Source organism: Medicago sativa, chromosome 7 (assembly GCF_051527215.1).
Source record: "Medicago sativa cultivar Bolivia chromosome 7, Bolivia_mono, whole genome shotgun sequence".
Taxonomy (NCBI): Eukaryota; Viridiplantae; Streptophyta; class Magnoliopsida; order Fabales; family Fabaceae; genus Medicago; species Medicago sativa.
In genome coordinates this window covers 84,620,943-84,639,031 of record NC_140755.1, presented here as the reverse complement: position 1 = coordinate 84,639,031, position 18,089 = coordinate 84,620,943, and the positions used below count along the sequence as shown (strand labels likewise).

Below are 18,089 nucleotides of genomic sequence, written 5' to 3'. Positions count from 1 at the left end.
ACATGAATATGATCGGATCTACGACATGTTTGATTTATCAAAGATATTAAGAATTAGGGTATTAGGAATACCTGGATAGAGCTTTCATATTCAGCCCTCTCAGCAACAGTCATAAACAAAGAGAAGATGCGATGATATGAAACACAAAACAGGGTTAGCGGCGGCCGATTTGGTTCTTCCTCAACCGGTACCTTTATGCCTCAAGTTCTCTTCAGATGGGGAGAAGAGAGAGTATGCCGTGTACGGTATATTGGGGACCATAGCCTCTTTTATATTGGATGACCATTAGGGTTTCCCATTATTCCGTTAATGGGCCATCCAGACATCCACTCATTGAGTCCATATCAACTAATTAAAAATTTATTTAATTATCCAATTAGAAATCTAATAGCCTTATTACTAAATTTGATCACTAATCAACTAAGGCCACAAATGATAAATAGCTAATATAATTATTGTTACGATATTTGCCCACATAATATTATTGGAATATAATAAATAATAAAATATTCCAACAGTGATAGAATGAATCTGATGAGAGCAGGCCATTGATTTCTAATGATTCTACAGAAATGAACTCCACATGAGAGAGATGAGAGAGGGAGCGTGATTTTCAATGTTTTCTTTATTAAAATAAAATAAAATTATTATTAGAATGAATCTGGACCATTAATATTTACTTTTCCACATGTCATGTTTTTAATAAAGGAAATTGAGATTTGCCATTTTCTACTTAAATGGAGAGGATCTGCACCCATTTTCTCTCTGCCGTCTTCTCTCTATTGATTTTTACCAATCAAAATAAATAAAGTAAATACAAAATTGTCATGGAAGTTGTTTAGAAAGAGACGTACAAATATCACTACTCTTAAACCTAAACAACACGACTATAAATAAATAAATCTGAAGTAATCCTGATACCCGAACTTTTCATCCAAGCCGTCGTCTTCTTCTTCATCGCAACACAATAAGCATCTCAATCCTCGGCCGATTGAAACTCGCAGGTACCCGTTTTTCTTCTACTCTCTCTCTCTGATTAAATTTCTTTTATAGATTCTACTTTGAATATGATAAATTTATTCAATTTTGATCCTTTACCTGTTCAACAATAATTGTTTATGTGTTAATAAAATCAAGTAGTTTTGATTGATTGGGGGATGGCTAGTAGTCAATAGCCTAGCGGCCGCTCTGAAAGCTTTCGTGGGTGGTTGCGTTTTTTTTGTATGAAAGAAAGGGTTTTCCTAGATAGATTTTAATTTTTCGTTGGAAGATATATGTTTTCGGTCAGATCTACCTTTTCCGGCCACACATATTTTAGTTTTTTGGCCGCTGCTATTTGTTTTGACCCCCTTTACTTTTATTAATTGATTATTGAATTTGTTATTGCTTTGTTACAATTCTGTTCTAAGAAAATTCTCCTTTTTATGGAATTGTTTGTTGTGCTTCTTGATTTCAGTAGCAGATTTTATCAATTGCTTTTCTTTTGTTGAATTTGTGTTAAACTTTTAGAGACCCAACATAGAAACTGGCACGTTTCTAACACATCACGAACCTTGGTTATATCATATTTAACATGATTTGCAGTGTATCAAACTAATTTGATCGTTAGTTCATAGTTTCTTTCATAATTTAGCCACACTAAAATAATTTGTTTGAATCTACCCCCTGGTTTGAGTCCTGGCAAGGGATAAAATACTAACATAACAACTTGCATTTACCATTTAAAATAGAGTCTTAACACATTTTTCAGCCGTTAACTTTTAAAACGCATTGATTTTGGTCCCCACTTAAAAAAAAAGTGGCCAAAGTCCCCTCATGTTTTGCCCTTTTTCTTGCAAAACCCCAATTTTAACTTAGTCAGGCTATGTGTATTGCCCCTTAGCCCACAAAGATTTCACCTGGCTGATTTTTTAATTAAAAAATAAAAAAAATACTAGCCTACTAAAATGAATAAAATAAAATTAATGAAAAAAAGAATTGCAAAACTGGCATCTTTGTGGCATAAGTGGCATGGCATGTAGTCTTGACTAAGTCGACATTTAGAGATATTGCAAAGGTGTCTTTGGCTGTTTTTCAAGAGCTTTGCTATACGGTACGGGAGACATTAAACGAATTTTGACGAAAGTTGAAAATCACTTACCATACAAGGGTAATATGGTAATATAAAATATAATTGTTGGGTAAACTAGTAATTACATGTTTAAAGCAGTGCAATTCTTATTTTTTCGTCAAACCGGCCTCGTACTAAACAACATTTGCCTTTTTTTAATAAGGGGCTAAAATCGCTACATCCTGAAAGTTAGGGTGTAAAAAGTGCGTTTAAGCCTTTAAAATAAATAAGTTTAATCTGATTGTTTTTGTTAAAAGCTTTGATAGATTGATAATGCTTTTAACTGGAATTATCATATTGCTTGCTTGCAGCAACAATGAAGAACTGTGAAAAGCTTGAGAATGAGTTGCCAGCTCATATTCTATCTTATATCTTTTCCATGTTAGTTTTGAAGGATTTGGTGAAAACAAGTGCATTGTCCAAACAGTGGATTCACGAATGGGGATTAAGGATGGACCTTAACTTTGATCTCTATACCATGTCCGACTATAACACAAATCAAGACTTATCACAAATCCTTCCTCTCTCTCAAAGGTTTCAATTTCAATCTGAATTTGCCACAAGTTTGGATCAATTTATGCTCCATTATAAAGGTGCCATGATCCGTTCTATTCGAGTAAAATTTCCATTAGGTAATGAACATAGGGATGTCATTGATAGATTGATCTCCAAAGGAATTGCTAAGGGTGCCGAACATATTGAACTTCTCTTATCTTCTGAAACAACTGATACTACTATTTCTATTTTGCCATACCAATTTTCCCTTGTTCTCTTTCATGACAATGATTCTGTGACCTATTTGCACCTACAAAACTGCCTCTTAGAAGGACCCAGAGACTTCTTTGGATTAAAAAATTTGAGAACTCTTGTGTTACAAAAAGTTATTGTGAAGAAGACACTCCTTCATACTTTGTGTTCAAATTGCAACCACCTTGTTGACTTCACCCTCGATGATTGTAAGATCACTTCTAAGTTGATAATAATCAGTCCATCTTTGCTTCGTTTGAACATTGTTAATGTTGGGTCATACCTCCGAAAGCTTATAACTATCATTGCATCAAGTCTCTCGTCCTTGGAATATTCTTGCCTTAAACATTTTGCAGTACACCCAATGAACATTCAAGCTCCTATGTTATCCAAGTTTAGCTTTAGAGGTGCTTCGTTTTCAGAGCGTATAGGGTTATCTGGGTTGAAGAACATAACAACAATTATGTTTGATGCATTACTATTTGATCTATCCACGGACATCTTGCCTCATTTGTTTTCTGAATGTCCTCAACTTGAAGATGTCACCTTAAAGAACTGCTTGTTCACAAGTCCAACAAAAATTACCAGTTCGAAGTTACGTCAGTTGATCATACTTAATAGTGTCTGGGTGAATGACTCTCCTTCTGAGATATCTATAGATGCATTAAATCTTTCATCCTTTGAATATACTGGGTACACCACAAGGATAATTTCTTTTACGGCCCCAAGGTTATTGAAGGTTTTTTGGGATACATCAGAGAGAGAGAATAGACCACACCTTTTTGATCCAATTGCAAGTTTACCACATATTGAGAATTTAGCTATGATCGTCGGGACTTTACAAGTGAGTCACTCGACGATATTGTGCATTCCAGCACTATAGTGCATTCCATCACTTTCTAGGTTTAATTTACTTAATTATCATTGCTGTAAACAGGTAAAGGAATTAGCGAAAGTCTTGGTTCAGTTTCAAAATCTTAGACAATTGGAGTTACATATCGATGGAGCATGCGATCCTAGTATGGACTACTTTTGGCTTTTAGATATTGCAACAGCTTCTCAGCATCTCCAAAAACTTACTCTGAGTGTAAGTCATTCAAACTCCATTTTTTTATTTTGGTCTTGAATGGAACTAGAAGTTTATTTTAAAAAGCAATGATACATTCATATGCATCGAAGTCTAAATTCAAAGAATCTTGAAATTTGAGGGGGAAATCTCAATGTTTGGATAAAACCAAAACTCGAACAAATTGCAGGGGTAAATATATTATAACCTTAAAATTTATAACCGACTCCTATTCAATCATTTAACCAAAATAGAACCTTTTTAATTTATGAAGTAATTATACTCACCCGATAAAATAGAAAGTTATCAAATTTATTAACTAATATATATAGAGGATATATCTAGTGAGAATGAGTTTGTTATGTGAGAATATGAGAATGGTTTATCACCATTTGATTAAAAATAAGATGGTTGAGATTAAAAAGTCACATTTTAAAAAGACATGTACTATCCTTGTTAAATAAATTCTCATAAACACATGTACTTCTTCTTCCATACGTCCCTCTACCCTCTTTCTTCTTCTTCCCTATGTTCCACCAACCACCGCGTCTCTCTCTACCCACGACGGCGCAACCGCATCTCTCTCCACTCACAGCGGTGCAACCGCCTCTGTCCATATCTCACTTCTCGTGTTTTTTTTTCCTTTCTTATTACATTCATCAAATAGCAATCTGGGGTGGACACATCATTAATATTGGTGTTTGGGTGAAGATTTAAAAGCATTATCTTTCAGATCTATGTATGAACAATCTATGTTGGTGAAAAACCCATATGTCACAACCCTTTTCTGGATTTTTTTTTTCCACCCTTAATCTCTGCATTTTATCACATCAGTTTCATTTAGCCAATTCTGTTGAGCATATTCATCTTCCCGGTAACATAAATTAATGGATAAAAGCCATGTTCCTGTTATGCAAAAATTGATTCTCGTGAAGCAAATCTGATGCCTTTTTTAAGATTGACCTAAAACATTGCTAAATAAAAGAGATGTTCCATAAATAAATAAAAAAACAAGAAATACATGTGGAGATTAAGGGTGGACACGATGGAGAGAAGCTTGTTGTTTCAACAATTGAAGATGAAAAGAGGGGAGGAACAGTGGACGAGAGATAGAGTGGAAAGACACATGTGATAATTATAATAGAACTTTTAATCTCAACCATCTATTTTTAATCTAATGGTCGATAAATCATTTTCATATTCTCACATAACAAACCCATTCTCACTAGATATCCTCTCTCTCTCTACACACACACACACACTAAGTTTAGACTTAAAACATTATAAGTTAGAACCTTATGTCCAATCAGGGCCCTTTATGTCATAAATGAATTTCACTCATAGCCACTAATGTATCTACGAATGCATCTATTTGTTGTGTTAAAAAATATTGATGCTAAATTCTCAGTACCAAAAAACGAAGCTTATACATATTCCAGTTAGTGAATACAAGAATTAAAATATACTATTTGTTTCAATCAGAATAAATCTGTTAATAGGTCTTTACTTCAACTTAATGTTCGACTCAAAATCTCTCAAAATTTTATTTATAATTTCTAAAATACAGCCTGCATATACTCTATTACCCACTCTCTTCCTTTTTAATTGTCGTTTGATTGCGATTATTTAAATGTTGTTTTGGTAGTTTAAAGGTACAATTTGTCAATTATACCCGTTCTCAATTACTCTTATCTTATCTTTTTTTTTGAATAAGAAAGTTAAAGTATTCTTAACTTTTGATTAATGTGAAGTTAGAATAATTTTTATTTTACTTTACAGTTATTAAAAATGATGCGTGTAATATTTAGATTTATGACAATTGTTTGTTATGAGATGAGATAGTGTGTAAAAAAATTGATAATTGTTTGATAAAAAGAGTAACTATTTGTTATGAGAAAAATTAACACATTAGATTTATTACATAGAGAAAATGTGAAAAAATAGAAAATTATTGATGGATGAAAATAAATTTATAATACTATAAAAAGGTTCAAAAATTCACTTCCTTAATTTGGTGTTACTATTTCAAAACAACATTTAAAATGGATGAAAGGGAGCATCACTTTTAGATTTTCATAATCATAAAACTGTTTTCCAACAATAAATTAATAATGACAGAAAAAAATATAAGAGTTTAAATTTTTTTTTTTTTGAACAAATAAGAGTTTAAAATATTCTAATGGCTAGTCTTTAATGTCGGTTGTTCTCCTTTCTATCTCCTTGCGGTCTCTAAGTTTCTCTCAAATTTTTTTTTTTCGAAGTGTGGAATGAGTACGTGAAAGAATAACTGAGTGTAGAGAACCAATAGTACTAATAGTGAGTTATCACCGACTTACTTCATTTCTAAATAAACGGATTAGTGTATTAGAATAGTGGTACTATGTTGCTGATCATAACAACAACAACCACCAAGCCTTATCCTATTAAGTGAGCTCGGCTACATGGATCAAATGACTCCATAGAGTTCTATCAAAAACCATATTTGGATCCAACTCATTGACCTCTAAATCATTTCTAATGGTTTTTCTAATGGTTTTCTTAGGTTTTCCTTTACCTCTTTTAACCTAACCCTCCTCCATTTAATCTACTCTTCTAACAACGGCATCTACAAGTCTTCTCTCTACATGTCTAAACCATCTAAGCGTATTTTCTACCAACTTTTCTACTATAGGTGCTGGCCCCACTCCCTCTCTAATGGTGTCATTACTAATCTTATCATGTCTAGTCTTACTCTGGCTCTTAAAACTAAGAAAAAGAAGTTACATCTCCCTCTTTCCTTTGTTTTTGTTTTTATTAACATAACATTGGAACCACCTTTTTTTTCTTTTCTTTTAGGAAAATGCTAGCATGTGTACACATTCAAATGAAAACCGTGCCTTGAAAATTGTGCCAATGTTCAAAAAGTTAAAAATTAATGTTTTTCATTAAATATTTACTATTTATGTTAGCATGACCCTTTCTTTTATTTATTTTTAACCATCTATAATCAAGGAAATCAAACAGTGTACCTCTTGAGTTTGAAGAATTATTTTTGGGTTTAGAGATGAATATGGAGTTGAAGGATGATTTTTGGATTTGTGAATATTATTTCAATAATTAAAATATTAGATAAAAAGGTATTATGAAATTAATAAATTAGTTCTGACATAGATAATAAATGTATCTATGTAAGTGCTGCGCATCGTTATCGACAATGTCACGTCACTAAAACTCATAAAATTGAATTTGGGGGACAAAAAAGTTGGATTTTAAAATAGGGGACCAAAACTTCTTTTTTCCTAAAACAAGGAAACCGAAAATGCATTTAAGTCAAAAACCACTATCAAGCAACTCTCTTTTAGTCTTGTGTTTATATGTAAGTTATGATTTCTTTGTCTACACGTCGTAGTCAATCACTTCACATATGCTAATACACAACTTTGATAATCAATATCTTTAGTTATTTTTGATAAAAAAATTATAAAAATTAGATATGTTATAACTATTCATTGAGACAAGTTGAACAAAGTCTTATATACTGACGTTAGTGTTTATATATTAGCTTAAAATATACTTAAAATAAGTCATGTGGATAATACATATTATCAACGTCAAAATAGAAAGATAGAATAGTACACACATGTATCTTATAAGCCAACAGTTTGACGTTGTCAACATAATCTCTATCATAATAAACATCTTATTTCAATTAAATTAATGAATAAGTATTGGATTAGTTTTATATGCTAATGGAATTTAAAATTCCTCATAAATGGAATATTATGATCGTTATTTTTAATTTTCAGATTAAAAATCTATATCCGGAACATTCACATATGGCTGGATTTAAGAGGCAGAAAAGCGAATATGCAGGCTTTTCTCATAATGTTTTGGAATATGTGGAGTTTTGCGGCTGTGTTTGCTCCATAAATGTTTTTGAGTTAGCTACTCGCCTATTGAAAAGTGCAAATTCGCTTAAGAAAATGACTTTCCATTCTAGTGACAGAGTCTATCTTGGAGGTGGAAGATGGTCAGTTAATGCCTGTGGTGGTGATTGTTGGTTAGAAAAGAATGTTATTTACGAGATGCTTAAGGATGAAGTAAATGAACAATGTCAGCTTATAATCTTGTAGTGTCATTTTTTCTATTTATAATGATTTTTTACTACTATTATTATTATTTGTAATAAATCTTTTCGAAAAAACTTTGTATAATTTACTTTATTTATTTATGAATTACAATATTTACTATTTTTGGGTGTTTTTATTTTATATGAAATAATCATTGTAGAAATAGACAGGAAGTTATTATTTGGTTGTCGGTCTGTTTGGTAACACAAATAAGCTAATTTATGTTTTATAGCTTATAATTTAAAGGGTTAAATATGTTTTTGGTTCCTTCAATTTATAGTTCTTATAAAATTTTCAATTACGGTCCCTATTTTAAATTTAATTTTAGTATTTTTTTTAATGAAATTGTACAGAAATGTATACAATATTGTTAAAATATTTCCCAAAAAAAATTAGATTTTTTAACCAAAGATAAATTAAATATGAATTTTTAACCATTAAAAATGTAAAAATTCAAATTAAATTCATATTCCCTTTATTTAAAAATTCTAATTTTTTTTTGAGAGATTCTTATAAATTTTTCTAAATTTTATTCAAAAACATGAATTCTACATGAGTTTACCTTAAATAAGGGACCAAAAGTGAAGATAAATTATTTTTAAGGGACTAAAAGTTGAAGAAAATTTTTAGAGGGACTAAAACGAAAAGGTGGCATATTTATAAGACTAAAAATATATTTAACCCTAATTTAAAAGATAATCTCTTATTTCTAAAAGTTATCTCTTATTTCTAAAAGTTAACCTGTAACCTAATTTTTTCGCGTGACTTTACTATATTAAACCTAGATTTAATTTATGCAAAATGTCATCTTATTTCTTTTTTTTTTTTGGTTACAAAGCTAATAGAAAAAGAAAAAAGCTACAAAAAAGAAAAGCCTAAGCTCTCTGGAAGGCAACTCCCATGACGTCGCTTTTAATCAAAGGAAGGAGATCAGCTGGAGAAGAATCATGGACTGTAAAATCTTCATTCGAAGTAGCACCGAGCTTTGCAAAAAAATCCGCACATTGGTTTCCTTCTCTAAAACAGTGTTGGATGGAGAAATTCCTTGTAAACAAAAGATCCTTGATATCTTGAATTAGAACAGCATAAGCATGATAGGTAGGAGCATGCTTGGTGAGGAGATGAATAGAGAGCATAGAGTCTGAGTAGCAAATCATATCTTCAATACCTGAGTCTATGGCCAGAAGAAAATCATGGTGTATTGCTGTGAGCTCGGCAAACAAAATGTCCGAACTAGAAGCAAGATGACTAGAGAAACCTTTAATGAAAAATCCTGCCGAGTTTCTGATGATACCACCAAAACCAGTCCTAATAGGAGTTCCTAAGCAGCTTCCATCGACGTTGAGGACCATACCATTAAAGTTGCTGCTGTTCCAGCGAACCAAGCAGTCAGGTTTGGCTACGGCTTCAGAACGCAAGGCGGAATGAATTGTCGCAATCGTATTTTGAATGTGGAACTTGATGCGGATGGGAGACCAGGTATCAGCACTGAGACACATTTGGTTTCTATGCCTCCATGTCCACCAAAGTCCGGCCAGGAAGGTGGTTGAATGAGCTGTTGGAGTAAGCCCTAATAGTCAATCTATATTGATTGGGTTTGGCTTTGTATCATGATATTGATATAAATATATATTGTGAAAATATAAATTATAAGGCGTTTCTTTATTGATTTTGTTTTGTTTCAAAATAATAAAGTCCCTAGAATAGTTAGTCCGTTTAATGGAACATTAAGTATAACTTAATTGTGAGACCCCGTTAAATATAAGGAAACTATTCTAAATGTATCCGTAGTCAAGCTTTATTGAGAAGTGGGATATCATTAAAGCATAGAGACTATTATGTGGGTAGACTGATGATCACATCTCACAGATCATGGATAAAGAGTTATCAAGTCTTCACATAGATATAAATATTAGGAGTAATATTTATATTGGATTAACCCACCGTGAGAATACTACATAGTAAGTTATGCAATTGTCATAAGATATACTCACAATGATAATAGTGTATATCGCTCTTAGACCTGAAACCACTATGATCCCTAGATGTGGACTCAAGTGCTTTGTTGCCATTCTAACGTTGTCTGTAAAAGGATAACCATAACGTTGGTTGATGGGTACTTGATGAAGCATGCTGAGGGACATGAGTGTCCTAGATGGGATTTGTCCCTCCTCATAAACGGGAGATATATCTTTAGGCCTCTTGATGAAATATGACTGTAAAACTGCATGGCCATGCCGAACTAAGTCAATATAAGATATTGGACTTATTCGTTATTCAGTATATTTCGGAATCAAGGAATATAAATATTGATCTATACAAGGGTGACAATATCTATGTCTTGGGATCAATAAAGATATCGAGACAAAGGAGTAAGTGTACACATGAGTATTATCATGGAAAGGTTTCGTCAGATCACTTGACATTCTTGTCACTTGGGTAGCAATGATGTGTTGCTAGATACCGCTCATTGTTTATAATATTAAATATTAGATTTAATATTATTGCCAACGTGACTAGAACCTATAGGGTCACACACAAAGAAAAGTCAAAAGAGAAATATATAAGTATGACTTATATAAGAGGTGCGTTTAGTAAATAACGCTAATTAGTTAGCAAAATTACTAAACTCGTTGTTGGGCTTACTGAAGCCCAATAGTGACTTATGACTTGCAGAGCACACTAGAAGTTCTATAAATAGAACTCTGGTGCTGAAGTTTTTGGTTACACGTTTTGAAGCAACCCCTTTCTTCTCTGCACTTCCAATTCATTGGCTAGCACCGAGTTTTGGAGGAGCACTGTTCGTGTGGACTTGCTAGAGGCTTTGCTGCTTGCTGCTTGCTTGGCTGTGATCGAGATTCCAGTTTCCAGTTCTAGCTTTCAGATTCCACAGTTCAAGGTAACAATCGAATCACTGATTCATGTTTGAATTTCGTAATGATCCAAGGAATGAAAATCGAAAATTTTCCGCTGCTTCTACTCCATTCTTCTATTCGATTTTCCTTCATGAGCACCAGTTGCGTGTTTTTTAATCCAGATTGGTGCGGCACCTTCTGTAAAGAAATCCTGTTGCGTGAAACCGATTTGGAGCCAAATGTTTTTTGAGTGATTGCAGTCACGAAGGCAGTGGAGCAACATTTCCTCTTCATTCTCGCATCTGGAGCAAGTGGCAGAGGTGGTAATATTTCGGTGGTGCAGCAGAGATAGAGTCGGGACTGCATTGTGGCAAGCGAGCCAGATTAGGAGTTTGAACTTTTCAGGGACTTTCAATCTCCATATCCAAGTCCAAGAAGCCATGTGAGGAGGATTGTTGTTGGGAACCGAGTTACCAAGAAGCCAAGAGTAACGAGACTTAGCCGTATAAGCTCCATTAATGTTATCTTTCCAAATGAAAGCGTCTTGGATTCTATCATTGAAAGTGGGGTGATAGTTATTAATGAAATCAGCAATAGCTTCGGGAAGAGTGGTATAGAGAACCTGTGTTGGTTGAACATTCTGAGTGAAAACATCTCGGACCGTTAGTTGAAGATCATGAACATCTATGATGGGGACAAGAGCGCCAATGAGCCCATGTGGGCTCCAATGGTTGAACCAAAGAGACGAAGATCCTGAACCCGCTCTCCAAACATAACCATGACGGAGGATATCTTTAGCCTTGATGATGGAGGACCAGGTGGGGGAGCAGTTGGTAGTAGCGGTGGCTTGAAGGATGTTCAACCCTGATGTGTACTTGTTGGAGAGAACGTTAACCCACAATTTGTTTGTTGATTGCACCATATCCCACACCAGTTTGCCTAGTAAACTTGTGTTGGCATCTCTTGCAGTTCGAATGCCTAAGCCGCCAACACTCTTTAGACTAGTAACTTTCTTCCAATTCACCAAATGGATTCCTTTATTATTCGTGCCTTTCCAAAGGAAATTCCTATTTGTCTGATCAATGCTATCACAAATACTTTGGGGGAACCAATTAATTTGCATGTAGTATGTAGGAATGGAAGAGAGAACATAAGATACAAGGGTCAATCTACCTGTTCTGTTTACAAGTCTGCTTTTCCAGGCGGCCAACCGAGATTGCATTTTATCGATGATGAAATTGAAATCACTTTTCTTAGGTCTGCCTTGAAGCATAGGGAAACCTAAGTACTTTCCAAGAGAATTTGTGCTTTGAATTCCAGAGATGGAGGTGAGACTATTGATTTTGCCATGAGGGGTACCTGAAGAGTAGTAAGCTCTCGACTTAGAGATGTTGATTTTCAATCCAGATGCTCGGCTAAATCTTTCAAAGAGATTGTGGATGAAGTGAAACTGAGATCTCTTCGCTTTGGTGAAAAGGAGGACATCATCTGCAAAGAGGAGGTGAGATACCTGGGGCCCCCTATTTGTAATTTGAAGCGGTTCCCATCTTCTTTGGTTGAGATCGGAATTGATGGCAACAGAGAGCTTTTCCATGCAAAGTATGAAAAGATAAGGGGACAAAGGGTCACCTTGTCGGAGACCATGAGTAGGCTTGAATGAAGGGAGCTTATTTCCGTTCCATAAGATTGAGTAGCTTGATGAAGAAACACAGTGCATGATGAGCTTGATTGTGATGTCCGGGAATCCAAAATCATGGAGACAGATTTTGAGAAAATCCCAATTAACGTTATTTCTAAATACACAATATTAACTTTATATTTAGACAGATACTACCCACACCCCAAATAATCCAAGTTACACCCCAAAGTTACTAATATACCCTTTATTCATGTTCACTGCACATTAATTATGTATACGTAAATTTAGTTTACACAGTGTATGTAAACTCAGTTTACGTAGTGTATGTAAATTCAGTTTACGTAGTTTATGTAAATTCAGTTTACATGAGTTGAGTAAACTGAGTTTACATACACTATGTAAACTGAATGTAACTGAATTTACATAAGTAAGTTAAGACTGAGTTTTAGTTCATGTAAACTGAGTTTACGTAGTTTATGTAAACTCAGTTTACATACACCAAGTAAACTGAGTTTAGGTGTATGTTACTCCTTAGAATTTGTACGAAAACTAAATTCACGTGAGACCTATATGTAATCTTAAATTACGTTACCCTTCTACGTAAACTTAAATCAAACAAATCGATGTCGATAAACAAAAGTGAAATTAACAACAACTATAAACATCCATGGTAAAATTAACAACATCGAATAAATCATAGAGCAAACGATAAATAGAAACTCGAAGATATTTATGAAACTCACTTACTTGTATTAATCGAGTACATATCAATGGAAGAGATGTTGATTCAATTGACGATTTTAGTAGGTATTGATTGCATATCCATGGTGGTTTGTGGGTGAAAAAGGGGTGAGGGTTCATAATGATAATAAAAGAAGGGTTTTTAGAAATTTAGATGAAGAGGACAATTTTGGTATTATTGGAAAAAATTTAATAAATTTGGGTGTAACTATGATTATATGGGATGAAACTAGAAAAAATCTTATATTTAACCTAATTTTTTCGCATGACTTTACTATAATGTCATCTCTTATTTCTAAATGTTAACCCGTGACGCAATATTAATCCTAGATTTAACCTAATTTTTCGTGTGACTTTACTATATTTACCCTAGATTTAATTTATGCAAAATGTCATCTCTTATTTCTAAATGTTAACCCGTGATGCAATATTAACCCTAGATTTAATTTATGCTAAATGTCATCTCTTATTTCTAAATGTTAACTCATCTTGCTATACTTAACCTAATCTCTTACTTATAAATGTTAACCCATCTTGCTATACTTAACCTATTATGTTACGTTACGGTATCAAGGACGATGTCATGGAAAATTATGTAATGGTACAGTACCCACGTCTATGCTTCTTAATATTATGAAATACTATATGACAATCATGACATTCATCTAAACTATTTTGTTACCTATTACTGTCAAATATTACCTTCCATATGGCCCGTACTAACGCACGGGTCGATGGTCTAGTATGACATAAAAATAGACCTGTGTTGGTACCCGTTTTTATCATGAGCTTATAATTTATTTTTAGTTTATTACTTATTTATCTTACGCATTTATAGCGTTTAAGCTTATATGAATGGTTTGATGTTGGTTATTTCTCACTAGACTTATAAAAAGTCCAAATTTATCTTACACATTTATAGCGTTTAAGCTTATATGAATGGTTCATGGTAGTTAATAGCGGATAGCGGCGCGTAGCGGCCGACCCCAAAAATGCTATAGCGGGATAGCGCTATGACCGCTTTTTCATAAAAACAAAAACAACAAAAATAAGGAAACAGAGAGAGCAAAATAGAGTTTTATATGAACAAAACAGAGGATTGTTTGTACAAACTACAAACAGAAACAGAGAGAGAGGAGAATGGAGTTTGGAGTCAATAATAACAAAGAAAACTAGAACAAAAAAGTAACAGGACAACAGAGTTTTGAGATTGTTGAACAAACAAATAACAGGATAACAGAGCAAACACGACAAAGTAGAGGAAGATTTACAGCAGAGGTGAAGAAGTTTTACAAAACAGTAGAAAAGCAGAGGAAGATTTACAGAGATACCCTTGTTTTTTTAAACCAAGGACAATTTTGTATTTTCTCTTGAAATGAAATAGCGGTTCTAAACTGCAAAACTGCTACGAAGCGTTGCGCTGCTATAACGCCGCTATCTCACACCGCAACGCTATGGCTTGTTGCGTAGCGCTCCGGCACTGCACCGCACCGCGCGGCCGCTATTGACTACTATGAATGGTTTGATGTTGGTTATTTCTCACTAGACTTATAAAAAGTCCAAATTTAACATAAGAGTAAAACCAAATTTTACAAACAAAAAAAAATGACCAAGATCAAATTTTACCAATCCATTACACTAAGGATACAATAACTCAAATTAATCATAGTAGATGCTAACATGAACTTAAACCATTCTGGAACAGAATTGCATGTTTTAAGATGGTCGCGTTGTTGATCATTTGTGTTGCACAATTTTTAGACGGTGTCACAAAACCGATTAAAGAGAGCGGGGTTCTTGGGGAAACGTGAATCTAAGTGCAACATCTTGGCCGTTCAAGTTCAAGCAATGAGATCCTGATAAATTTAATTTAGGGTGTAATTTTTACAACGTTGAGGACAAGTTGGTCTTAATGGGGTCAATATTGATACAAGCAAGGATATGAGCTACATTGAAGTGATATTAGTGATTGGGTTCAATGAATTAGAGAGACCTAAAAGGATCATACTACACCTAAGAAGTGGAATGACTATGTTGCCATTTAGAAGTGACTCATGGTTCTTGAAGATTTGTGGCTCACTAGTTTGTTAGGAAGGAAAACTTTACCTATATAAGATATTGTACTTTCTCTATTACAATCGTCAATAAAATTAAGTCTATTTTTTTTTTATTCTCAGGAGGTTTTCCTTTAGCCGTATAAATAAGAGTGAGTTTATCTATATCATTTGGTGCTCTCGCCCTTGAACACCTCATATGACAAACCCATTCCATTCATCCTCAACTACTCCATACTACTCCATGTTAACCAACCATCACCATTGTCTTACCTTCACCTTCACCACCCAAACCATACCCATCTCAATGCGGTAACAACAATTCCACTACACTTCTAGTTGACAAGGTTGATGGAATTGTGAAACAAATGGCTCTGCTCCAATCTGTGTTCGGCACCTCCATGGCAGCTCTAAACACTCGTTTGGAATCTTTGGTGCGTCGTTACGGGCTGGTGTTAAAACCTCTTGATTCTCCACGATTGGGTGTTTCTGATGTCATTCCTCAATTCCACCAACCAAAACCCATTGTATAGTTAACACTTTAACCATCAAATCTGTCTTCTCTATTGCACAACCATCATTTTTTCATTGAATAAATGTGGTACCAAAATCTCATCTCCGCCTTCTACACCATCAACTCTGATGCCACATCCTTTGGTTCAGTACACACTTCTACCTCCGGCGTCGTCCCCACCGTCGGAATCACCACCGACATCACCAACTAAGTTCCTCATTCAGTCTTTACATTCATTTTCGGTGCCAACACCCTCGCTGGAACCATAAGATGCAGGTTCATGTCTTATTTATCAACTGCTTACGCCGCCAAAGCCACTGGACATTGTCTTGACGCTGTTCTCGTTGCCACGATCAACATCATATTTTCGACCTCCACCTCCAATAAGAATTCTTCTACGAGATCCTCTTGATCTAGCAGCAATCGTGCTTCTTTCGTCAGATCTCAAATTCACTCGGGTGGAATCTTCCATGCCTTACTTGAGGCGAGAGGGAATTGGGTTTATGATGTCAGAAAAATCGCAGATGCTTTATTATACTGGTGTAATTAATTAATTAGTGTAACTAACTTTTACAATTAATATGTAATTTTTTATTTTTTGGCTTCTTCCAATGATACTTGTTGTATACTAGTATCGTTTTTTTGATAAAAGTTAGCTTTTGTAACTCAAAATTTTATAGCAGAATCTTGCAAGAGTAATGTATAAGAGGAAAAATAATACCTTGGTGTCGGATACAGACATGTGTTGAACACCAAACACGTTTTCAAACTTATGTGTCAGGGCTACATAACTTATAATAAGAGTAAATGTCATGTTAACTTGTGCCCTAAGGACACATGTTAAGGAATCCAAACGAGCAACTTTGCATTGGAAAACATAATATTTTAACTTTTAAGAAGTTGAATGCACGACTTTTGGTACGTATATTTCTATAACGAGTTTCTTAACATGTGCCCTTGAGGGCACAAGTTAACATTTGCCTAAGAGTAATGGTATTTGAACAAATATTTTGGCACAACTTTGTTGTTCTCTCTTCTAATTGGTTAAAATCAATAGAGAGAAAAAGTAAGATAGAAGATAAGAATATAATTTGAATATGAAAGAGAAAATTGTATAAAAGTTGTACTAAAATGATTGTCCAAATATCATTTCTCTATAATAATGGATTGACTATTATTGTTCATGAGATGGGTCTTATGTTGGAGGATTGTTTCTGCTTTTTATTGTTGACTTTTTAACCACATGTGATTTGTTGTGATCAGATCAGAAGGCCCAACAAGTTAATAAGGATGCTTGGCACGATCTTGCCCTTGTCCAAGAGTAGAAGTTTCTATAAAGATTTTTGCTCTCAACCCATCACATTTTGCTCGCACCCTACAACCCTTCCATATTTACCCTTGCGCATGTTAACTAACGCAAGTGTAAGTGTATGCGTTAGTTAACATGTGTAGCGCAACTTAAGTAACGCAAGTGTTAAACACAACGTCAGTTAATTTGCGCAGCCATTAGCACATGCGTGAGTTAACTCACGCACACTCTGTGCATACAACCAGAAGAGGCAGAAACCTCTATTTTCCCTATTTTTTCAATCATTATTTCATACATTCATTCAAGAACAGAATTTCCATCATTCATTCAAGCATTCATTCAATCAAGCATTAACTCATAATTATATTACGAAAAATAACATAATAAAACAACAGAATAAAATAAAGCATAATGTCATAAAAACGCTAAAAAGCGCAAGTGTGATAGGATTACAGCCAAATCCAACAAAATGTCAAACAAAAAAAAACTACACAAGTCATAAAAGCTACACAAGTCATGCTGGTCCATCCCGTGGACTTGTACTCCTCCTCCGCGGAGTCGGCACCTGCTCCAGCATGCTCCACTCAGACTGTATGCCCTGCATGATGCGAAGAACCTCTGGATTACCAAACACATCTGGATCCTCAATAACAGGCGGCTCCTCAAAAGCAGACTTCTGAATATCAAACTGATACAACTGAGGCTCCTGAAAATGATAGGCCTGATCATGCGCCTGCTCATACACCTGATAATCCTGGTGATACTGTGTCGGGTTCACCGTCTGGGATGGACCCGTCTGCGACGTTGACCCCCTGCAGCATCAACTCTAGCAAGTCCCGTTCCCCCACCTCTCCCTCGACCAGCCATAGGAGGGTGTAATGCTTCTTTCTCCCTCCGTGCACTACCAGTAGGGGCCATCATCCCTGCCCTGAGTCTGTCACTCCT

General features: G+C 34.6%; 1 protein-coding gene across 1 annotated transcript; it reads left to right on the top strand.

The window, feature by feature from the left end:
* The first annotated feature begins 919 nt into the window (after positions 1–919).
* On the top strand, positions 920–8,152 carry LOC146909491 (uncharacterized). The gene is made up of 4 exons (XM_085724636.1): positions 920–1,004; positions 2,422–3,701; positions 3,795–3,944; positions 7,709–8,152. Exons 2-4 carry the CDS (start codon positions 2,427–2,429, stop codon positions 8,033–8,035), a joined length of 1,752 nt encoding a protein of 583 aa, XP_085580762.1. The 5' UTR covers positions 920–1,004; positions 2,422–2,426; the 3' UTR covers positions 8,036–8,152.
* Positions 8,153–18,089: the final 9,937 nt, after the last annotated feature.